Consider the following 25063-nt stretch of genomic DNA (forward strand, 5'->3'; position numbering starts at 1 on the left):
TGAGATGGGAGGGGAGGGTTGCTTGAACCTGGGAGGTTGAAGCTGCAGTGAGCTGTGACTGCACCACTGCACTCCAGCCTGGTTGTCAGAGCAAGACCCTGTCTCCAAAACAAGAAATAAATATGGCCAGGAGTATACAGACAGACTCCACCAAGCTTTCTGCCACTAAATCTGAGACCATCAGACAAATATCTTCTTGCTTTTGGATCATAGTTACCATTAAAGCAACTCAATGACTAAGAGAGGAATTTCGGAGCTTTTTTGTTTTCTTTTGGTTAACCAAACCAACTGGATGTTTGAAAATCGGTCTCCTTCAAACCCCAAGTCCAGTTACTTCTTGGGACAATTGAACCACTCTTGTTTAGAACCAGGGCTCCTTAGGTAAGCATCCTGCCCTAAGTTAGGCTACATGTATCATGGTTTCTGCTGCACAAAACAGAAACCTGACTGTGGTGGCTAAAACAAGTGGTTTATTCCCTTGAATAAGAAGTCTGGATGTCGGCTCTCCAGGGTTGGTTATCCAAGGATCAGACCCCTCTTACCTTTCGGCTTGCCCTCCTTACGTCTGTTGTGTTCCAGTAAGATAGAAAGAGGAAGAACAAAGAGGAAAAGGCAAATGCCAACCTTTTACAAGGGAAAAGAATGACTTTTCTGAGAGCCCCATAAATTAGACCAACGAGATGTAAATCTCATTGGCCAGAATGACATTACAGTACTACCCTGAACAGCCAGGAAGTCTAGAGAATAGAGCTTTTTAGGGGACAAATTGCCACACACCCCAAAATTAGTCCTGTTCGCAAGGAAGAAGGGGAGAATTAATAGGAAGGAGTCAGCTGGAAGTATCACCAGAATGAAAGCACCAGAGTACCTACCCTGAAAGGCAGAGCACTTGTATCTTCCATATGGACATATCCAAAAAGATCAGGCACCTAAACGAATACCTGTGCTCTGTTTACCCACCTGTATTGAAATGCATATATGTACCTAGTATAGCTTCCAGAGTTTCTTCTATATATAGCATTAAGCAAATTGCTTATACAGGGATTACTCAACATTCCTGAGATCATCTAGTTATTGAGCATTTAAAGCCAACTTTCAGCATATAAAATATAAAGCATGGTGTGTTCTGAAAATCTCAGTTCTCATAAAATCTGAATACACTCATCTAGAAAAACTGCTTTTGCCCAGAGCAAAAAGATTGGGAGACATCTGACTGACAAGTTTTGTCTATAATTTAGTGAGTTTCATTCATTCATGCATTTGCACACTGCCTGAAAAGTAGAAGGAATGCCTCCTTTAGCTCGCTGTTGCTGAATCCCACTGAAACTAGAGTTTTTCAGGGGGAATTGTTGCAAAAGAGTCCACTGTGAGTTTACTACGTATTAAATGACTTGAACTTAAGAAGCTGGGCAAGCTTCAGACGTAACCTTCTCAAACAAGGCAGACAAAAGAAATGTTAACAGCAAACAAATGGGCCAGTGAAAAAGAACAACTCATTCTTTCTGCAAAGGTTCAAGAGAAATAATCATTAAAGACATAATCACTTTCCAAAGAGCTTTATTGCAATTTCATGCAAGACTTTAGTGAAGCCAGGAGAATTGAGCTGGCTTCTTTCTCCCTGTCTGTGACTCAGGTCAGGTAGCTCTTTTCAATAGCACTTGTTAATCTTGTTAAATCTTAAGTACCTCTTGGTTTTATGAGCCACGCTTACTTTCCCTTCTAGCCCTCATTGACCTTGCTGTCTTTGTGTGGCTTGAATGTCATCTCATGAAAGAAGTGCACAGTTAATTCTAGAACAACACCAGGCTGAAGAGTATGTGTGTGGCCTGCATTTCAGGGAAGAAGCAGAGGGTGAAGGTTCATATTGATGCCTATCAAATTCATTTTAGATCTATCTATGACCAGATAGCTTTTAGAGGCTGAATTTTGGTGAGCTGGTTATTGTATTTTTGTCTTGTTTTTTAGAAAGGGAAGGCCGGGCGCGGTGGCTCAAGCCTGTAATCCCAGCACTTTGGGAGGCCGAGACGGGCGGATCACGAGGTCAGGAGATCGAGACCATCCTGACTAACACGGTGAAACCCCGTCTCTACTAAAAAATACAAAAAACTAGCCGGGCGAGGTGGTGGGCGCCTGTAGTCCCAGCTACTCGGGAGGCTGAGGCAGGAGAATGGCGTAAACCCGGGAGGCGGAGCTTGCAGTGAGCTGAGATCCGGCCACTGCACTCCAGCCTGGGCGACAGAGCGAGACTCCGTCTCAAAAAAAAAAAAAAAAGAAAGGGAAAATGAATTTGTCCTAAGGTTGGTACAGGTGAGTGGAAATGTATCACACACGGGAGTGGAAAATGAATTTAGCTGGTCCAGCCCCACTGGACAAAAACCTAGCAGTATGTATAAAACTATTAGATGGGTGTACCCTATGTTCCAGCAATTTCACCTCTTAGTGGTCAAATGCTTTGATTTTTATAAGAATGTGTCCTGACTCTTTCTTGAGTACAGCATTCTATGAAAGAGTTCACCTTTTGATATTGAATCCAGCTCTCAGAAGAGACAAGTGTTCTGGAAGCAGCGGTGGCTCCCAAACGCAGTGTCTGAGGATTAAATATAAGCATCTCAAAGTCCAGAAATAGACTTTTTTCCTTTTATCTTTTATTGACAGGTAATAATTGTAGATATTTATGGAATATAGAGAGACATTTTAATCAGGGAAATGCAAATCAAAACCACAATGAGATATCATCTCACCCCAGTTGGAATGGCTATTATCAAAAAGACAAAAAAATAACAAATGCTGACGAGGGTGCAGAGAAAAGGGAACTTATACACTGTTGGTGAGAATGTAAATTAGCGCAACCACTATGGAGAACAGTCTGGAGGTTTCTCAAAAAACTAGCAATAGAACTACCATATGTTCCACCTTTTGTATGCTCCCTGGAATATGGCTTATTTTCATTGGGTTCCATCAACTGTGCCCAGCTGAGAAGTGACTACAGGAAGGCAGTTCAGAATCACCAAGGGGTCAGTGGGGAATGTGCAGGATTCCAAGACTCCTCTCCCTCCACCATTGCTATCACGCCCACAGCTAGACAATGACCCTCCACACTTATTCCTGCTTCTGCCTTCACAAGGTTTGTCAGGTTTGGGAAAACATTTTTCAATACAATGCTAGATTTCAGAAAGAAGTTATTTACCCCCTCTCCAAACACAAACTGTCTAATCCAGGAAAAGCTATGTTCCTCTGAAACCATGCTTGTTTCCCAGAGGATGGTACTAGAAATATGTTATGCTCCAGATACACTATGTCTCCTCACATTCTCTCAGTTTGACTTAGTGTAATAAATGAGCTTGGGTATCTACCCTAAGAAAGATCTGTTGCTGGCCTCATGAGTTCTCTTCTAGTTGCTGTACGTTACTTTTTAAACACCTCTGTACTTGCTTTCCTTTGTGAATTATTTATGGTATTGTTATGCCCTGGGCTATAGGGCAAGTTTCTAAAATGGCTTTATGTGTTATGAAAATGGACAAATGAATAAATCATGTTAAAATATCCACAAGAGAATGGAATAGAATATGTCACAAGGGAAAGAACCTGTTAACATAAGGGTCAACAATGGTGACATAATCAGCTCAGTAACAAGAATAACCTTCATTCAGATCCCAAGTAGAATCCTTTAATCCCCCGGCTCAGAGGACACATTTCGTCTGCTGGGAAGTTTATATGTCATGTTGCTGAATTTTATCGGCTGCCTGTTTTTGCAGAGTGCTTACTACCAAGATTTTGTTCCACCCTTTTGGACTATGTTTTATATACAAATAAAAGTAACAAGGGATTAAAACATAATTTTTCTATTGGGCTCAGAGAGGACACTTCACCAAACTCCAGAAAAAGAATTTGAAGCCAGTTAATCCCACTGGAGCTAAAAGTCTTAAGGATAATAACTTTTATTACATGAACTCTTCTAGACAAAAATAGAAGTGTAAGTTAGGGGAAAATGTGTATTCTGCATCATCCAAAATAAAACTTGCCATCCTTGGATTTCTTCCTTGCCTAAGCCCAGTCTTTAGAACAAGAAGTCTAATTTCACAATGTAGGAAATGATTTTAAAATATCTTTGAAAGCCTGGGTGCAGTGGCTCACGCTTGTAATCCTAGCACTTTGAGAAGCCAAGGCAGGAGGATTGCTTGAGTCCAGGAGCTGAAGACCAGCCTGGGCAACATAGTGAGACCTCATCTCTACAAAAAATAAAGAAAATTAACAAATTAACTGGGCGTGGTGGCCCATGCATGTAGTCCCAGCTATTCAGGAGGTTGAGATGGGAGGATTGCTTGAACCCAGGAGGTCGAGGCTGCATTGAGCCAAAATCAAACTACTACGCTGCAACCTGGGAACACAGCAAGACCCTATCTCAAAAATTAATAAATAAATAAATGAATAAATAAATAAAATATCTTTAAAAGATTATGTGTAGCTAGGCCAGGCACAGTGGCTCACGCTTGTAATCCCAGTACTTTGGGAGGCTAAGGTGGGTGGATCACCTGAAGTCAGGAGTTTGAGACCAGCCTGGCCAACATGGTGAAATCTGTCTCTACTAAAAATACAAAAAATTAGCCAGGCATGGTGGCGCGTGCCTGTAATCCCAGCTACTTGGGAGGCTGAGGCAGGAAAATCACTTGAACCTGGGAGGTGGAGGTTGCAGTAAGCCTAGATCGTGCCACAAAACTCCAGCCTGGGCAACAGAGCAAGACTCTCTCTCGAAGAAAAAAAAAAGAAGAGATTATGTGTAGCTATAATTCCACAAAGTCGACGGGGAAACATTCTACTGCCTCTGGATTTCCTCTGTCCTCCCACTTCAGTCTGAGTCCACACTTTGCCACTCTGAGGAACAGCTATATACCCACACGGAGCCCTCTCCCACCCTTTTGGTCATGCACAGTGTTGTATTATCTTACAGACCTTTCTGAAGAGCACCCAGAGCCCACACTGCTCACGCCTACAGAACTCCTTCCTCTCCCTTCTTCACCCTCTTTCTCATGGTGCTTCCTACTTTTCCCTCAGGTCCTTTTCTCTACTAACACTTCACTTGCCTGGCAGAGCTCAGAGGTGGCCAGCCCCACCCTACATTTTATAACCTTTCTTCCACCTACTCACTCCCTTGTCCTAAACACTAAAGAGGACCTTTCCTCTTCCCAAGCCATCATAAGAACCCCAGCACATGCTGTCTGGTCCTGGAATTCAAGCCCAGTCATTGCATCTTAGCCTCTAGTTCTGATTCCTAGATTTTTGCAGGCAGGATTTAATATTTAAGTGCTGTAGACAACCCCAAATTATCACCTTTTGATGTCGTTCTTAATAAATGCACCAGATCAGGCAAACACACACACACACACCCCACCTTACAAAGAACTAAAAAACTGAAGCACTGATGTGAGTGCACTTTACAATGTCAAAGTGTAGTGCCAAGATTGCTGTCATTATTATTAGGCTACTCTTAACCTTCTCTATAAAGTAATAAGACAGCATAGCTGAGTAGTTAAGAGCTCTGATTCTAGAGCCACACTGCCTGGGTTAAATCCCAGCTCTGCTATCTGATCTAGTTTAGGAAGTTACCTAATTTCTCTGTACCTCAGTTTTCTCATCTGTAAAATGGGAGTAATAAAAGGACCTACCTCATAGGGTTGTTACAAGGGTCAAATGAATTAACATTTGAGCAGATACAGAGATGCAATCCCCACATTCCACTTCAAGGAAGGACTTGTTGCTCAACTGCAGGGGTATGGTCAGCAAACACCCTCCTCCAGCTCTCAGCAACTCCAGTCTGTCTCAGCTGCAGAACTGCCTTGCCTCAGGCCGTGCTCTTCCTTGCAGAGTCCTGGAGCGGGATGCATTTGGTGACTGAGTGAGGTGGGGGCCTGATGCAGGACACTCTGCCAGATTGGCTGAGGTTTTGCTGAGCCTGCGTTGCAGTTCTACTTCTTCCTGCTTTCTCTCCCTTCGCTTCAAAGGTGTTACTCCCTAACAAGCATCTTACACCGTGAACTCTGTTTCAACTACTGCTTCCAGAGAACCCAATCTGTGATGGTATTTGTCAAGTACTTAGAAGAGTACCTGGCACATAGTGAACACTACACAGTGCTTGTTAAGTAAAATTACGCAAGTAATCTGGAAAAGCTAGCACTTTCACTGCTCATCCCTCTTACAGAAGATGTCAGAGTTAATGTTCAGCATTAGGGATATTAGGTTACTCTAAAGAGCCCGAGAATTGACCTAATCAAGATGAGGAAACAATAATACCACTAATATAGATATTATATTGCTATGCTTGTGTTTTATAATTTTTTTCACTATTATCTTTTCTGCGCTTGACCTTACAAATTCCACTTTTTTATTGCTTACAAGGGTATTTTCTGACATTTTAAATTTACGTTCAACAATTTTGGCTAATATTTAACATGAACTTATGTAAAATCCATATGCTGTCTAGAATTGAGCCTTCTCCTTAGGTGGGAAGGACACCTAAGGAGAATTGTTCTGAGACCATGGACAGGAGGTCAGTAAGTAACCTCCAACTTGGGACCCTGGAGTCCTCAACAGCTATGAGATTATATATCATCTGCAGATCTGTGGCCTTGCATTATTCATCAACTCATCTATGCGCTCATTCAGTCAAACAACAAATCTTCATGCCCAATTCTCACAGTCATGAAAAAGGAAGACAAGATTCTGTGCTCAGGGCTCTTACTTTCTGGGGTGGAAAGGCCATACCAGGTAATAAACAAGACAACTAGAGATGGAGATAAATACTGTGCAGATGAGGATGCAGTAAAAAGCCCTGGTTAGGGCTGCATTAGGGAAGGCTTCTCCCAGGAGCTGACACCTGAGCTAAGGATTTAAGGATGAAGAACCTGACAAGTGTCTGGGGAAGAACATTCCAGGCAGGGGGAACAGCAAATGCAAAGGCCCTGAAGCATGAGCACGCTTGGCTGCTGGAAGAACGCCAGGGAGGCCAGTTTTCACTGAAGAGTGTGGAGCAGCAGAGAGTATGGCCCCCAGGTAAAGTTGGAGAGGCAGGTCCAGCTCCTATAGGGCCTTGAAGGTCATGGAAAAGGAATTAGGATTTCGTTCTAAATACCAAGAGAATCCAACAAGTAATTTTAAGGAGGGTTGACATTACACAATTTATGTTTTTAAAAGACCATGCTGCCTGGGCACAGTGGTTCACGCCTATAATCCCAGCACTTTGGGAGGCTGCGGCAGATGGGTCACTTAAGGTCAGGAGTTCGAGACCAGCTTAGTCAACATGGTGAAACTCCATCTTTACTAAAAAAATATAAAAATTAACCAGGCATGGTGGCACACTCCTGTAGTCCCAGCTACTTGGGAGGCTGAGGCAGGAGAATCGCTTGAACCGGGGAGGTGGAGGTTGCAGTGAGCCAAGATTGTGCACTGCATTCCAGCCTGGGTGACAGAGCAAGATTCTGTCTCAAAAGAAAAAGAAAAAGAAAAAGAAAAAAAGACCACATTGACTAAACACAAGCTCAATACTGAAGAAGGGAACTGAATTACAATTTACTTACTATAAGGTATGGATACTCTCTGATTCCTGGGTGATGCTCTATTTTAGCATTGTGTAATAATTACTAAGGGCTTTAGGGTGAGCCTGTGGCTGTTTTATGAGCTTCTATTAGAACACTGAGAATAAACAACATTGTGTACTAAAATAATTACTGGACCTAAAAAAATACACATCCTGCTCATAGTCAGCAATTCTGCCCATCCTCTTTTCTCTTAAGTTTATTCCTTCTTGTTTCTATTTACAATATATCACCTGGCATTGGATAATCTATATAAATCATCTAGTGGCGACCCTTAGTTTGAACTTCTTCAGAATAATTGTTAGCTATATCATCTTGGCTTGAAATGAGATGACACTCATTTTTCTGCCCATCCTAGCTATAGCACCAGTCAGTCCACAATAACTAAAAGAGACAAGGAGACACAGTGGCCTCCTGAAAGACAGGAACTTACCTACTCCTGCTTCCAAAGAAGGATCATATAGAAATGATATGTGTTTATTAGATCTTAATTTTCTCTTTCAGGCTGGGTGAGGATCTACTCAGTAAATCTAGCCTACAAAAGATAGGCTATAGAGGAAGAACTTGCTCAGGAGGACAGAGGAAGCCCAGATCTACTGGAAGGAATGGGGAGGTGTCCGAAGGGCCAGTAATGACAAGGGCCAACCTGTCCAGGTGAGAAGAGCGGGTTACTATGAAAACAAGTCATTTTGTATTATTAAATGATTGGTGCATTAGGTGGGCAGAACTGGCTGGGATCAGAGCTGCATGTGGAAGATTCCAACTCACTGTCAAGGAGAACACCTGTTAGCAGAGAAAGTGAGAAAGCACCACAGGGTAGAAGTTTAATGTTTGTATCTCTGCCTGAGTCATCTCAAAAAAAAGAAAAAAGATACGAGGTTCTTCTCTTCCTCACGATGGAGTTTGCCCTGGCATTACACTGGGATCAAAACCAAGCCCAGACAGCCGCTTTGTGTCCTCTCCCCAAGTTACTTTTGTTAATTCCTGGTAATTAAAATGAGGATTGCCTTTTAGGAAAAGCTGAAACCTCAGCAAAAAAAAAAAAAAATCCTATTACAAAGTGGGCAAAGGACATGAATAGGCATTTCTCAAAAGAAGACATATGAATGGCCAACAGGGATGTGAAAAAATGTTCAACATCACTCATCATCAGGAAAATGCAAATCAAAACCACAAGGAGGTATCATCTTACCCCAGTTAGAATAGCTATTATTAAAAAGAAAAATGACAAATGCTGGCAAGGTTTTGGAGAAAAGGGAACTCTTATACACTGTTGGTGGGAATGCTAGTACAGACATTATGGAAAACAGTATGGAGAGTTCTCAAAAAAAAAAAAAAGAAAAAGAAAAAGAAAAAACAAAAAAAAAATCCTGTAAATAGAACTACCATAAAATCCAGTGATCCCACTTCTAGGTATTTATCCAAAGGAAAGGAAATCAGTATATCAAAGAGATACCTGCACTCCTATGTTTATTGCTGCACTATTCACAAAAGCAAAGATTTGAGGCAACCTAAGTGTCCATCGATGGATGGATAGATAAAGAATGAAATACTACTTGACCATAAAAAACAATCAAATCATATCATTTCCAGCAACATAAATGGAACTGGAGATCATTATGTTAAGTGAAATAAGCCAGGCACAAAAAGACAAATATCACACATTCTCACTCATATGTGGGAGCTAAAAGAGTTGATCTCATGGAGGTAGGAAGTAGAAGGATTATTACCAGAGGCTGGGAAGAGTGTGAGGGAGGCAGGGGATGAAGAGAGATTGGTTAACAGGTACAAACATACAGTTAGATAGAAGGAATAGTTCTAATGTTCAATAGTAGAGTGGGGTGACTATAGCTAACAACAATGTGTTTTATATTTCAAAATAGCTAAAAAAAGAGAAATTGAAATATTCCCAACACACAGAAATGATAAATACTCGAGGTGATGGATACCCTAAAGACTTTGACTTGATCATTACACATTCTATGTATTTAACAAAATATCACATGCACCCCCACAAAAATGTGCAAATAATATGTAATGATTAAAATTTTAAAAGCTGAAATTTCCCTTCTTTCCACTTTACCCACCTTCTCTCTCTCTCTCTCTCTCACTCACACACACACACACACACACACACACACACCAGGCAATCTTAAAAAGTCATGCCCAGCCCGAAGCCTCCTGAATTTATACAGTTTGAACTAATTCTCAGGTTTCAGAGAAGCACTGAACCAACAAAGGCCAATAATGAGAATGAATGAAATGTGATGAGTTGAATCAATGTAGACTGTCAATTTGAATTTCTTCTTCAGTGTAAAACATTTTCTTCAACTCTTAATCTTTCTCTATGGGATAATCATTTGAACAATTCAGGCCTGAAATCAACATGTACCAGATAGATTGGATTTAGATAGAAATCATATTACCTGGCCAGGCGCAGTGGCTCAAGGCTGTAATCCCAGCACTTTGGGAGGCCGAGACGGGAGGATCATGAGGTCAGGAGATCGAGACCATCCTGGCTAACCCGGTGAAACCCCGTCTCTACTAAAAAAATACAAAAAACTAGCCGGCGAGATGGTGGGCGCCTGTAGTCCCAGCTACTCAGGAGGCTGAGGCAGGAGAACGGCATAAACCTGGGAGGCGGAGCTTGCAGTGAGCGAGATCCGGCCACTGCACTCCAGCCTGGGTGACAGAGCAAGACTCGGTCTCAAAAAAAAAAAAAAAAAAGAAATCATATTACCTAAATGGAGGTGGGATGCAATGAGCCCCTGGATTCAAAGCATTTCATTTTGATTTTCTGGGCTTTGTTGCCATGTTGGCGGGGGAGCTCTTAGATCCACTCTGAATACTGTCACATGGAAGAGGCAGTGTGCAGGGGAGGAATCTATGATATGAGGCTAGCAGAGATATCCTTAGGAAACATGTATCTAAGAGCAGGGCAAGTATTTTAAGTGCAAGTAATGCGTGTGGTCGTTTTTGCTTTTTTAAAGAAACTAAAAATTATCATAATGGCAACTAAAACAGAGCCTAGCTCAATAAATTGTTCTTGAATAAATAAATGAAGTGTGCTTTCTCTCAATCACCTTGGGCAATCAAATTTGGATGCCAAGTTTAAATTCCCAGGTCTTTTCTGGATGGTGGTTTGTTCAGAAGCTGTGCTGTTAACCCATACTCTGTGTAGTTCACCTTTGAAAAAATCCAGAAATCTGTGTCATCCAAGTATGCTTCCTCCAAAAATCAAATGACCACCTGGCAACATGCCTCCTGGGTTTTCCTCCCCATTAGTCAGTATTTCCAAATGACTGCTAAATCCGAATCTTGGTCTTCTTCCACCCAGCCAAGTCAGGCAAGTTTCCATGAAACTACAAAACTAAGAAGCCCTTTATGCCACTTGACAACAAGAAAATAAAATCACAGAGGCGGTGAAGAGGAGAACTATAAACGAGCAAATGAAAACAGAAACGACAAGCATAATGAGAGGAGCATAATTAGGCCTGGGGCACTGCCACGCAGGCCTGTCACATTCCTGATGGGTAAAAGATTGGCTGACCACAGACCCGCCTGTTGGAATTGCCAAAGGTGAGGCTGGAGAGAAGGCTCAGAAGCACATGGTTGCCTCTTTATACACAAAAAGCTCCACTGGAAAGAATCTCAAAATATCTCATTCACACTGTCAGTTCCAAATGCTGGAAGCAGGGGTTCTGTTTCCCTGGACAGCGCGCACTCCGCTTCCCCGTCGGCCAGGGTTTCTGTTCTAGGAAGGACTTCTCAGACACGCTAAAGGGTCCACGGTGACATTCCCCGGGGCTTGAAGCACAGCATACCTTTGAAGCCTTGAGCTCCTCCTGGGAATGGGTTCATTATTCTCTTCTTAAGCTGGAGGTTTTCTGAAATCAATCCTTTCTGCACGAAGTAATTAAAACACAAGCAGAAGGCTCATTCTAGTCTCCTCATAAATAAACCAAAAATAAATGAAATGTTGAAACTGGCATTGACTGCCAAGTTTTATGGCTGTCCCCTAATTACTTTGGTACAACACACATTTGTGTGTGTCTAAAATGATTATTTGATAACCATGACCATAGTTCCTAAAATAATTAAGAACTGTAATCACATTGTGAAATATAGAAATACAACCTGATAAACATTTGCCCTCCTACCTAAGTAGGTAAACAAAAGGATGCTGAGTTTGTGTATTTTGCTGCCTACATGAATACTGATCATGAGCAGACTGGCCTGAAAAAGCAATTATGCAGCACTGAAAGCTTGAATGGACCTGTAACACTGTGCAGTGTCATTCCTCAAAGTGGGCTACCACTATCCTTTGAGACCTGGGGTGAGGAGGGAATCAAAGTTGCAGGGTAAACAAGATAAACATTTGGGATGCTGTACTATAGGTATAGGCGTGGGGAGCACATTAAGTCCACATCAAAATAAACATGGCAATATTATAGAACAGAATGCACAACGCACACAAATCTCTCAATATTACAAAGACATTTTGATCTGGCAGCCACACCCACAGGGTCCCTCATAGGTCATCCTTCAGTTTAGAGGTTCTTTGTGGAATCATTTGCAAGGTGCTCCTAGGTAATCAGGAAGCAATGACTTGCCAAATAAAAAGGAAAGTGTTTCTGATGTGCACGTTTCAAATCTAGATTTGATTGGAAAAAATTTCATATCATATATATAAATAAGGATAATAGGAATCTTAAGGCATCTTCTAGATCATTGGTTCTTACAGGGTGAAAACTGGCTTCCCTCTACCCTTGTAGTTTCCTTGGCTGGACTACGAATTAATTTGACATGAGACAGGTTAACAGGAGAAAAACATTTCAATTACATATATACACATGGGAGTCCCACAAATTATGAGACTCCAAAGGGTTAGACGGTTGCAGCTTACATAGTATCTCGAGCTACGGAAAGGAACAGGGCTTGGGCCTTCAAGAGGGTTGGTGGACACGTAAGTTGTGGGAGGGTGAAAGTACAAATGTATGGTGAATAAAGGTCGTCTTGTTATGCAGATAAAGTCACCCAGTTAATAAAAGTTGTCTGGAGCAGCCCTCTTCATGATGCAAATACTGTATTAGATTTCCTTTATAGATATACATTTCTTTTACAAAAGGACAGCTTTTCCAGCTGCAGTTTCCTAGAATAATCAGCTCAAAATATGCCAAAGAAGTATATTCTGGGGTGGCATATTCTAGTCTCCTACAGTTACATTTTGGGGTAGTGTGTCCTGAGCCTCAACTGGGGACAATTTGTGCCCTCCCTTCCAAGAGGGGCTTTTGTCAATATCTGAAGACATTTTTGGTTGTCACACTAGGGAGGAGGGGGAGGTGTTATTTGCATCTAGTGCTCAACATCTTCTAACACACCAGACAGCCCCCCACGGAAAAGGGTTTCCTAGCCTAAAATGTCACTAGTGTGAGGAGAAACCCTGCTTTAGACAATGTGTATATACACACTGATAGAGAATGAGGGGTCTGTAAGTTCAAGTCAGGCCTTGGAATCATGGCCCATAGGAGGCCTCAGATGGCAGGCATGGTGGAAAGGAAGGAAGCACATGCCTCTCCGGACCAAGGCACAGATGAAAGGCAGCCTCTGGAAGCAGGGGTTCAGTTCAGCTGGTTGCCACACCAGAGAGAAGAGTGGGGTTAGAATTTAGGCCACAAACAGAGCTGCAATGTGGTCTTTGAAGACTTGCTTTTGTAGTTCTGCAGCAGTTGCTGCTAGGCATATGCTCAGGGATATGCCACCTCCTTCAGAAAGTGGCCTTAATCCTCCAAATGGGAGTGAATTTCCCTGCATCAGTGCTCAGGCTGTGGGTCTGAGGCCTTTATTATCTTACCCACTAACACATCCTGCCATTGTGTCCCAGAGTAGACTGTGAGTTTCCTGAGGACAAGACTCATGCATTTTCAACTATCTCCACAGGACCACAGCATGTAGCAATACTGATAAAATAGTTGCTGAATTGTCATCAATATTTATTCTCCTCCCAACATTAGAAATTGTATGTGCATACATTTGAACAAAACATATAAAATGTTAAGGTAAAAAGGAACTAATCTATTTTCCTCTGGAAAAATCATTTAGCAAAGCCCATCTTCAAAGACCTGTTTGTACTTTTTTTCAAAGCTAATAATGTTTGACTGCCTTCCCCACTTCTTTAACGTTTTTAGTAGTTTCCAGTAGTAACACAGTTCTTCTTGAAATTTCACTACTGCATTTCATAAATGGGTCCCAATTTGGTTAATGTTTTTACACACAAATACCTATAATCAAAGCATGGAGCAAATTTTGCCTATTCTTCGCTATACAACTCAAAAAAGAATTTTTTAAGCTCTATAATTCATTAATTTGCTAATGGCTTTTCCCCATAAGGGATAGTTTGACCCTGCTCAACTTTTAGTTACAACAAAAAAACTCATTCAGGCTTTCTCTCTGCTCTTCATATTCAAAACAAACCATTCCATAGATTGAGAAGGAATCAAGCATTTTTGGAATAAAAGGCAATTTTCCATGATAAAATATTCTGAGCACATTTAGTACCTTCCTATTCTTTACATTTCTAAAATGTAAGAAACTCATCTCCAGCAATCCAAATATCTTAAACTCCACTTACAAAACAAATCAAAGGGTTATTCTTCACCCTACAAAAGCACTTATCAAAAGATTCAACCCAAGATTATTTTCATTCAGCAGCACCTACTCTCAAACCCATTTCAATTTAGATAGTATTTACACAGCTTTTCAGGAACCAGAACTTTCTAAGAGCTAAGAGGGAATGATGAATGCACTCAGCCCCTTAATTCTGCAAGTGAGGAAACTGAGGCTCAGAAGACCATATGAACTCTCAAAGCTGCATGATAACAGCTAGGACTTATCAAGGGCCCAGGGCTTCTCACAGCTTCACCACTTCCACCATGTCAAGGCCACCATCACATCTTGTTTGGAATGCTATAGGAATCTCCTAAGTCCCATTTTTACCCTCCCTCCTACCATCCACCCTCTCTCCAAAGGCCACTCCATACAGCAGCATGTGGATGCATCTGCAGTAGAAGGCAAACTATGTCCCTCCTTTGCTCAGAAACTTTTAATGTCTTCCTATTTCCCCATGTAAAAGCCAATCCTCAACCACAGTGCAGAAGGGCTATACATTTCTAGCTACACATCTCCTCAGTCACTGCCCCCAGCCCCAGTACTTGGGGACTTTTCCCTTGCAGTTTCCTCTGCCAGCAAACTCTTCCTCCAGATGTCCACATGACTCACCCCTCTTCTTAGGGGTCTTCTCAAATGTCACTTTACCAGAGGTGGCTTCCCTGACTATCCTGTATAAATAGCATCACCCTACCTCCTGTCTCTCTCTCTCTACTGGCTTTTAAATTATTTTTATTATTATTGAGACAGGTTCTCATTCTGTCACCCAGGCTGCAGTACAGTGGTGAGATCACGGCTCACTGCAGCCTTGACCTTCTGGCTTCAAGTGATCCTCCCACCTCAGCCTCCCAAGTAGCTGGGACTACAGGCGCACACCACCACACCCAGCTATTTTTTTTTTTTATTTTTGTAAAGACAGAGTCTCTCTGTGTTGCCCAGGCTGGTCTCAAACTCTTGGCCTCAAGTGATCCTCTTGCCTCAGCCTCCCATATTGCTGGGATTATAGGCATGAGCCACCACACCTGGCCTTATTATTTTTTCCTAAAGCTTTTACCACCCGACATATTTTGTTTACTGACTTTTTGCCCACTAGAATGTAAGCTCAGCAAAAAAAAGTCACCTGCTGGATCCCCAGTGCCTGGTATATGGCAGGCACTCAGTATTTTTGTATAATAAGTGCTCACTATGTGCCCAATACTGTTTTAAGGAAAGCATTTACTTAATCCTCCCAATAACCTGAGATAGGCATTATCATCATCATCATCTCTGAGTAACAGATGAAGAAACTAAGGCACAGAGAAGTTTAGTAATTTTTCCAAGATCACATAACTAGAGAATAGTAGAGCCAGAATTTGAACCCAGGACACCGACTCTTTAACTCCATCACATATTGTATCACCTTTATTGTGTCACTCAGTTAATGACAAAGAACTACTGCACTTTAATGCTTCTTCTCTATACCAGACTCTCAGAAACTGATACATACTAAAGTGGGCTTTCAAATGTCAATAATTTCCTATAAGTGCCTAATATTTTAAAATATAACGAAGTGTGATTTTGAGCTAAGACTGGTAAACAAAGTGTGCTGCAGCCACAAGCGTGCTGCGCTTCAGCCTCTAGTTCGAGAACCACTTCCAGAGGATACGACTGAGGTTTACAGGCGTGTGTAGGTAATTCTCCCTGCTCAACTGAGATTACCATGATTAGCTCTGGTCCATAAAGGGAAAACTAAGACACAAAAGCCGCAGTGATGTTCTAGGCCACACAGCCAATTGCAGTGACTAGAAAGAAGCCCGGCAGCGAAGGTTGTAGTGAGCTGAGATAGCGCCACTGCACTCCAGTCTGGGCGACAGAGGGAGACTCCGTCTCAATTTAAAAAAAAAAAAAAAAAAAAAAGGAGCCTCTGAGGGGCCCTCTGGGACTGCAGTAGGTCACACATGCTCCCTGCTTATTAGTGAAGAACGCCCCGGTGATTCATGCAACGGAATGTTTCAGCCAAGGATGTCACCTAATAGAGGATATGTTGATACAGCTTTATCTGAGAAGTTACATAATCATCCTAGTGTGGAAATGCCATAAAGGAATTTCTGGCTTGAATAAAAGAGGTGTGTATCCCCTGGGAAGTACTCCATGAAGGGTATGAGGAGATTTTCAGTGAGAAGCTTACTACCCCAGACTGGGCAAGTGACTTGTTAAAAACAGGGCTCAATGGAGGCTCTCTGAGGACAGTGACTGTGCCCAGTTTGATCTGGTAAGGCTTAGACTCCTGCCCGAGAGAGTCCAGGGAACCCCAGACCTGCCTGTCCTTCCACAGGGAAGAGAGACCTTTCTGTTTCTAGCCTTCTGGGATAGAAAGGTCCCTACCTTGAGTCCTCTCTGCTTCGTTCTTTCAGGTCACACATTGATTTCTGCAAGCCTTCAGACCTTTCATTCTCTTTCTGCCCTAGAGAGCAGAATGAATCCTTCCCCCGATTTTGTTGGAATTCTCTGAAAGAAATCCTGCCGAGTCTCCCACTCTGGAATACCACCCCCAGCACCCAGTCTTCCCTTGACCTCGCCTCCCACCGCCCCACCAGCCCCCAGGACGTGGCAGGAGGAGGAAGGAGGTTGGAGGGAGTGGCGCCGGTGGCACGAGCACCTGTCACCTGACCGGCTCCGGCCCTCACTTCTCCAGCCCCTGCCCTGCCCACTCTCTGGCCGGTGTGCGCCGACAGGGTCCCCGCCCTCCCGGACCGGGACAGGCCCGTCCCTCCCGCCCCGGCCTCCGCCACCGTCCAATGGCCGAGGGGCAGGGCCCGCCGAGCAAGCCGCGGCAGCCCCGCCGGGTCCCCGCCCTGTTCCCGGTTCCCAAGCCGGGCCCCGGAGGCCTTTAAATGCTGCCCAGGGCCGACGCGGCACGGCCCTTGCCACCTTTCTTGGTCGGGCAGCGGCAGCGGCAGCAAGCAGCAGCGTCGGTCCAGGTCCGGGGCTGTCCCGGGCCGCGGTGAGCACCTTAGCCCTCCCGGCCGGCGCTGCCTCCCTCCCCTCCCCTCCTCCCAGGCCCTGCCTGCCAGGTCGGCGCCGGGCCCCGGGCGTGTGCGCGCGCGCCCCCTCGTGTGTGCGCGCGCCCGCGCCAGCTCGGACCCGCGCCCCCGCCCCCGCCCCGCGCAGGACAGCCCCGGGATCCCCGCCCGCGCGCTGCGTCCCACATACCCCGCCGCGCCGGGCAAGAAGATGGCGGGATCGGTGGCCGACAGCGATGCCGTGGTGGTGAGTGTGGCAGGGCGCGCGCGAGGCGCCCCTCCCCGCCGCCCCGCACTCCGCTGCCGCCTGCTCCAGCAGTGCTGGGGTGCTGAGAAGCCTCAGGCCTGGCCAGCGCCCCCCGCGTGGGAAGGCGCCCGGTACCTGTTAGCAGCCGCCGGCTGCGCGCGGCCGGCGTTGGGGGCTGGAGAGGCTCCCGGGCTGCAGGGCTCTGGGCTGGGGAGGGAGTTTGGGGAGGATGGCGGGGTGGGGGCGCCCGACCGCCCGACCGCCCGATCTGTGCCGTGCAACTGCCAGCCAGGTGTGCGCGTGGGTGAGTGTGTCCGGGGCGCGCGCCCCGCCACCGCCCCCAACGTCCTGGGGATTCCCCCTTGGAAATGGGTCGGCGCCCGGGGCTCCCGAGAGAAGTTGAGCACGGCCGCTCCACTTCAGCCACATCCCGGAGGACAGGCCTGGCCCACCGCGCTTCCAGAAGCGTTTGCGGTTGAAGAGGGGCCTGCCCTCCTCCGGCGTGGGGCTCTGGCTCCTCGGTGGACCTCGACCTTGATTTTGATCTGGATCTGAAGGGTCTGCGGATCTTCAGAAGCTTAACCACCGGGTGGAAAGGATGGGTTTTGTTCGGGGGTTATGAGATTATCTAAGAGACAGTGAAGAGGCATCATCTGCAGACACTGTGTGCGTGTGGAAGACTGCTGGATTCCACCACATCTGTGTGGGTTCTTCCTCCAGCCCCCCAAAAAAGAGCCCATGGAAAGCCAATCTGTGTGCTTCTATTTTTAGAAACTAGATGATGGCCATTTAAACAACTCTTTGAGCTCTCCAGTTCAAGCGGACGTGTACTTCCCACGACTGGTAAATGGCTTTGCTCTGTGTTCTGTGTCTCTGCCTGTACCCTCCTCCTTTCTCATTGCTTTTTAAAATTTTATTCGTTTGTTTATTGCATTTTCCAATGGGTCAGGCCTTCAGGATCTGAGGTCTTGGCTCTTCCCTAACAGGCTGTGAAACTCATTTTTCTTTTCCCACCCTTTGCAGATAGTTCCATTTTGTGGGCACATTAAAGGTGGCATGAGACCAGGCAAGAAGGTGTTAGTGATGGGCATCGTAGACCTCAACCCAGAGAGGTAAGGCAGAGTCTTTGTCAGGATAGAGCTATCAGGCTGTGGCTGAGCCCTGCCCACTCCTGTTGTGGTTTAGCACTCCTCCTCTTCCTCTCCTTGTGGACAGTGTTGCTAGTTGCCAGTGCCAAGAAAGTACCATGTTCCCATGAAAAGAATGTGTATGAATCCCAGCCATCATTTCTCCAGACAGCTATTTATATCAGAGATTATAAATATAGGCCCACATTTTCTCTTTGACCCTTAGGGAGGCCAAAGGATTTTTTTTTTTTTTTTTTTTTATGGTTTTGAAACATGGTGCCAGGAGCAAGAACTATCAAGATGAATAAGAACCCAACTTAACATTATTTCCCGTGGTCAATTTCTGTGGCTGTTTTTGAGAATTCCGAAGTGGATTAAGACATAGATGTGTGGTCGCTTTGGGGTATTTGAAATCGCTAATTTTAGTCATTTTCAACTCCACCAAAGTTTTCACCAGAGCTTGCTTTAGGTAACAAAATAAACTGGTTTGACTTAACTTCTCCATAATCTAACCTCTCTTGAAGAGTAGTGGCCTCTTAAAAACGGGCAAACCCAGAGGAGGAACAGGAAATATAAGCACCTGGGTCATTTTGAAATGTTTTTATATCCAACCCTGAATCAATGAGATGATTTTCTTTTCAGCTTTGCAATCAGCTTGACCTGTGGGGACTCGGAAGACCCTCCTGCCGATGTGGCAATCGAACTCAAAGCTGTGTTCACAGATCGGCAGCTACTCAGAAATTCTTGTATATCTGGGGAGAGGGGTGAAGAACAGTCAGCAATCCCTTACTTTCCATTCATTCCAGACCAGCCATTCAGGGTGAGTACCTCGAGTGCCTCGGCTCCAGCCACTGGCAGGGTGATAATGTTCGGCTTACCTAGTGTGTGCCAAGAACACTTGAAGCGGCCAGAATTTTTGCATGTCCAGGAAATTTGTCACCCAATGGTGAAAAAAAGATCAAAAGAGCTCTGTTTGTGGATGTAAATGAACACTTGCCGTAGTAACTGTTAGTTCTATTCAGCTCATACATTTAAATAGACCCATATTTACATGACCAAATTGTTAAGAATAAGTAACTTTTCTATGTAGTACCCAACATATAGTAGATACCTACCCCCAAATATCTGATTGATTAATCAATACTAGTAAGTACCCACTTATTAAATATTAATAAATATTAATAAGGTTGAGAGCTACTTATTAGCTCTCAGCCTTATTTGTATGACATTTTAAAGAATACGATGATGATCATTTCATTTTCTCTTGTTCCCTTTGCTAATGAGGCCATGTTTGTGTCCTTGTTTCCCGCTCTGGATTAATTAACCTCAGTCTATTTCACGGTTACAGACTGTGTGGCTGACAAATTCCTTCCCTTGGGACTGAATGCATAAAGATTTGTTCCCCACTATCTTTTGGGCAGGAAGCACAATCCAAACTTTTCATTCAATCAAGCAGCATTAGCAGCACCTTCCTCTATGAAAGGCAATGCCAAATAAGAGATGCAAGTAGTGACACATTGGCTTGTGCCTGTAATCCCACCACTTTGGGAGGCTGAGGCAAGAGGATTGCTTGAGCAAAGGAGTTCAAGACCAGCCTAGGAAACATAGCAAAAACCCTGCCTCTTTAAAAAAAAAAAAAAGATTAGCCTGGCGTAGTGTCACACACCTGTAGTCCTAGCTATTTGGGAGGCTGAGACGGGAGGATCGCTTGAGCCCAGACGTTCAAGGCTACAGTGAGCTATGGTTACATCACTGCACTCCAACCTGGGTGACAGAGCAAGGCTCTGTCAAAAAAAAAAAGGAAATGCAAGTAGTAATGGTGTTGAAAAGGGGTCAGACCTAGTGATGAATTGTCATTACACCTTCACGTTACATCACAATAATGACAACTCAGTTAAAAGCTCCATGACATATGAGCCCAATAAAACAGAACTACACTTAACTGGTTACCCTTCATCTAGAAATTTTCAAGTGCCTCATGAAGAAGTAATTATTTCACTTCCCTTCTTACATTCTGAGAGGAAAATAAGAATCCATGATTTTTGCATCGGTGGTAGAATTGAGATAGTTGCCCTTCTAGTTATAGTCTCTGGAAAGCACCCTTGACCCATTCTCTCTCCTCACCCCCTTCTCCAGAATGGTGATGTCCCCTTGGGCTCCTCTTGGCGAGGATAGTTTCTCAGTGATGAACCTTAATGCATAGCTCATGAATGTGAATAACCACAGCTTCTGACTGCCAGGAGGAATATAATGCGCCCAACAACAAAACTGAAGTGAAACAGGCCTTTCTTGGTGATAAAATTTTAGTAATATGAATTAAATGTGACTAATATCACATATGGAGCCTCCTTACATGGTGAATACCAATGCTTTTAATAAACCCATCATAGCACACTACCAGTAATTAAACTTTATGGTAAATTACTTGAGGAAAAAGCTTTTACCTTATGGAACCAGTATTTCTGTTTGACTCAACAAAACCTTGCTAATTACATGTTCTTTGTCCAGTGGTAATTACTATGTGTAACCTTCTCTCTGCCTTAGTGCTTAGCATATTTTGAGTGTCTAGACTATTATGGTCTGCTACTAATGGATGCCAGTTCTGCCTTGTGAGGGGCCCTTCTGAAGGTGGAATAGAACAGTTCAGGGGATGACAGTGGAGGCATTAGGTGCCATATAAACAAGTCTGTGCTACTTTACATCACTTTCTGGAGTATAGGGAGAAGGGAGATATGTTAAAGCAATGCAGTTTTAAATCTTTAAAAGGTATTATATTGAATAGTGTAGAGCAATGGTTCTCAAAGTGGGTTCTCTATTCTAGCAATATCAGCATTACCTTGAAACTTGGTAGAAACACACATTTTTACACCTGCTGAATCAGAAATTTTGGAGGTAAAGCCCAACAATCTGTGTTCTAACAAGCCCTCTGCAGGTTTCAATACATTCTAATGTTTGTGAACCACTGAAGATACTGCCTTTTTTTCTCTAAAATGAAGTATTATTTGTTTTCCCCAGTAGGGTTCATTAAAATTGTGGATTATTATTTTGTTCCTTCCAGGTGGAAATTCTTTGTGAGCACCCACGTTTCCGAGTGTTTGTGGATGGACACCAACTTTTTGATTTTTACCATCGCATTCAAACGTTATCTGCAATTGACACCATAAAGATAAACGGAGACCTCCAGATCACCAAGCTTGGCTGATTTAGACCACCTCTATTTCAAATAGGATCACGTGCCACAACTCTCTGACTGTTGGTCTGGAAGAAGTGTCCTGGCAAGATCTGGACTCTTAAAAAGAAAACAAAAACAAATGGCAAGCTTCACTGTCTCATCTTTTGTACAGTTTAAACCCAAAATGACAACTTCAACCGTGGTTTGCCCTTAGGAAGAAAGCTGTTGGGACAAAGACACCGAGCCGTTATACCCAGAATAAAATAATACATTTATGCTGGATTTTATTCAGACCACACTAAAATGGATTTGTGATGATTTGTGATTTGGTAGCAAATTATTCATCTTTTCAAAGCAAGGCAATGCTTAGAAACAGAAGTGCTAAAGACACTTGAAAAGCCAACAACGGTACAGTGAAATCAATGCATTTCTGCGCTGAAGTGGAATTGTGTAGCACAACCAATATTTTAGTCAGGGTATTTACATAGAATGTAGGTTGTTCAAGATTTGACTTTTTTTTGTTTTGTTTTTGTTTTTGTTTTGCACAGCATAATGTTAATTCAGATTGTTGAAGCTTTCTTGTAGTTATTTATTTTACTCAATGTATGTAGTAGAGAACAAACAATGTCTCAAGAACAGCAAGTTATAAACTTTTGAATGTATAAATATCTTAGGTCCTAGGGGAGAAAATGACATATTACAATTATGAAACTGGTGAATTTCTACTTTAAAGAATTGAGATTCTCCATACCCCTAAACTTAGGATCTCTTGATATAAATTGCTGTAAGTGCTTTTGGGAAACCTTTGCAAAACCATTTTGATAAAACTGCTTTTCAAGTTATTGTTGGTTATGTAAAATTCTATTTACATTGCTTTTTCTCCTTACTGGGAATTAGCACAGTATTGGCTTCCTTAAGACTAATTATTTCTCTCTTGATTTATATAATAGCTCGTTAAGTTGTTATTAAATTAATCAAAAACACAAGAGGTGACTGCGTAGACAATTTTTAAAGTGACTATAATGTAAACTTTTAAAGGAATAATATGAAAATGACTGTGGAATTCAGTGTAAAGCAGAAGCAAATGGCCCTGAATAACTTACTTGGAAGTAATTTATATCAGCTTAAGCTGTTAGCTCATTGTATAACTTTTCTTATGTGACCCTCACCAATATCCCTAAGTAATGCCTTTGGAAGCTTCAGAGTAGAAGATGCTTCCTACTGTGTTGGCTCTGAGGAGACAGTAGGATTAGATGGGATTCAGATTAGGAAATGATCCAGTTTATCTGAAAGGTTAACTCCCAGGACTCCAGGTCTTTGAATCCAGCCAGTAGAGTGAATGCTTCCAATTAAGCTGTAGGCGTTTCCCTGCACTTATGGAACTGATCAAACAGGGTGACTCCAACAGGAGGCTGCAGTACTGTAAATGTCACTGCAAGGCAAGGGATGCTTAAAGTCCTGGGCTCTGGACTTTACAAGCTACATTGGCCCTGGAGGGAGGGACCCTTGGCATTGCTTTGATCAGGTAGTGAGAGAAGACAGGGTTCTGGGGTGGGGGTGTATTTATATATAATTTAGGTTTTGTTTGTACAGCATACTGTGTCTTGTAATGACACATCCTTGTCTTGCTTTGCTTTTTTGAGTTTTTTTTTTTTTTTTTTTTACACAACATGCAGAGGCACTGAAGTGACCATGTCATTTTCAAGTGTCAAGAATGTAGACAGTGTTTCAGTACCAAAGTCTAAAATAAACAAACTAAAATTGTGAATTTTTTATAGGTAATATATTTGGATTCTTCTCAACTTTGAAACTGTTTAGCACAGTTCCATTGTATTATATAAGAAGATACTGTAGCCAACAAGACTGGCTGTATATTGAAAAGCTTCATGTTTTCAGCCAACTTATTTAACCATATTCAGCCTGTTCCGTGGGGGCTGTTCTATGGTTCCAGGTATTTTCAAGCCTGTGATTAACTTCTCATGGCTCGTCACTTCAAAGTCCCTAAATTTTGAGAAATGTTTGTATAGATACTTAAAGGGCACCTTGAAATAACATTTGTGAGAGTTTTGATTCAACTTATGGTGGAAGAGCCCCATAGGAAGACTCTTTTGAGTGGCCAACCATTCCCACCCACTGCATAATTCAGAAGAAACTAGAGGAGCAGGGCGTGTAACTGATTGGAATTGAGACTCTTATTCTGTCTACCTATCAGCTAACTCATTAGCAGCCAAGCCCTTAGGCAGCTTAGTGTGAAAATACAATGTTAACTGTTTGTTTCTCTGTGAGGTTAGTGGGAACCTCTTGGATAAGCCTATTGGGATTAATCTAAATGATGTGATGATTTGATTCAGGTATAGCCCAAATTAGTAAGGGGCTTTAGCTGTAAACTGGAAACAGTATTCACACCCTCTCCTGGACCTGTGAGGTCTAAGGTGAGAATTTCAGGATGGAAAGTGCAATTTAAAGCTTCCACAGGAAAATATTTGGGTATGTGAGGAGTTATTTCTGACCAGAGCCCCAGTTCTGCAATAACCAAAACCAAGGAGTATAAATAACAATCAGGCTCTGGGGGAATAGAAAGCAGGCTTTAGACAATCTGTCCATTTCTACAGTAAAATTGGAGTGAGTATGTATATCTACTTAAAACCTAATAGAAGTGACTTCTACTTTTGGGGCTATTCCGGAAGTATTTTAAAATTATTATTTAAATTTTTGAAGCCCCATTTCAAATCTTGCCGACCTTAGTTCAAAACCCCCTGAGACATCGCTTTTATAATTGAGGATTTGTTAAAATGGCAAGTCATTTCATTTGTGTTAAAAAGAAGATACCCAAAAGGAAGGAGGGAGCCCTGTTGCCTTGAGATAAACGGCCTTGGCATTTTCTGGCATTAATATAGAAATAATGTTCCTATGATGACATATTTTCAAAGAAACACTTTCTTATTTACTGCGTGGTGTAAAATGTTGCTAAATGTGTTGTTACATTATGTCACTGCTGAAAGTTATTTGCACTATAATAAAGGAATTTTCTACAAAACAGTTTCCAGTTTCTAACATGCTACATTTGGCGCCAGGTATAATGTACTTAGCATAGACCCTAAAGCCTAGCAGTGATTCCTCACTTTCACACTTGTGCCTCAAGATAACTTTTTCCTGCATTCCCCACACTGATAAACAGAAGAAAAGTGTCTCAGGGCCCTCAGAGATCTAATAACTTACATTGTGAATGGTAAATGCAGTGGGTTCCTTTAAAATATAAT

General features: G+C 42.9%; 1 protein-coding gene and 2 long non-coding RNA genes across 3 annotated transcripts in view; 2 read left to right on the plus strand and 1 right to left on the minus strand.

Moving 5' to 3' along the window:
* Window positions 1-8620, plus strand: part of LOC117099736 — a 121660-nt gene extending 113040 nt beyond the window's left edge. The window contains exon 3 of the long non-coding RNA XR_004443979.1: window positions 8094-8620. This is a non-coding gene — a long non-coding RNA (uncharacterized LOC117099736). The remainder of the gene's footprint in view (window positions 1-8093) is intronic.
* LOC117099735 overlaps window positions 1-18268 on the minus strand; it is a 60282-nt gene extending 42014 nt beyond the window's left edge. The window contains exon 1 of the long non-coding RNA XR_004443978.1: window positions 17448-18268. This is a non-coding gene — a long non-coding RNA (uncharacterized LOC117099735). The remainder of the gene's footprint in view (window positions 1-17447) is intronic.
* LGALSL (galectin like) lies at window positions 16963-24840 on the plus strand. Its single transcript, XM_033239229.1, has 5 exons — window positions 16963-17504; window positions 18276-18347; window positions 18528-18616; window positions 19274-19451; window positions 21690-24840. Exons 1-5 carry the CDS (start codon window positions 17469-17471, stop codon window positions 21831-21833), a joined length of 519 nt encoding a protein of 172 aa, XP_033095120.1. The 5' UTR covers window positions 16963-17468; the 3' UTR covers window positions 21834-24840.
* Window positions 24841-25063: the final 223 nt, after the last annotated feature.

This window comes from Trachypithecus francoisi, unplaced genomic scaffold (genome assembly GCF_009764315.1).
Source record: "Trachypithecus francoisi isolate TF-2019V2 unplaced genomic scaffold, Tfra_2.0 Lachesis_group17, whole genome shotgun sequence".
Taxonomy (NCBI): domain Eukaryota; kingdom Metazoa; phylum Chordata; class Mammalia; order Primates; family Cercopithecidae; genus Trachypithecus; species Trachypithecus francoisi.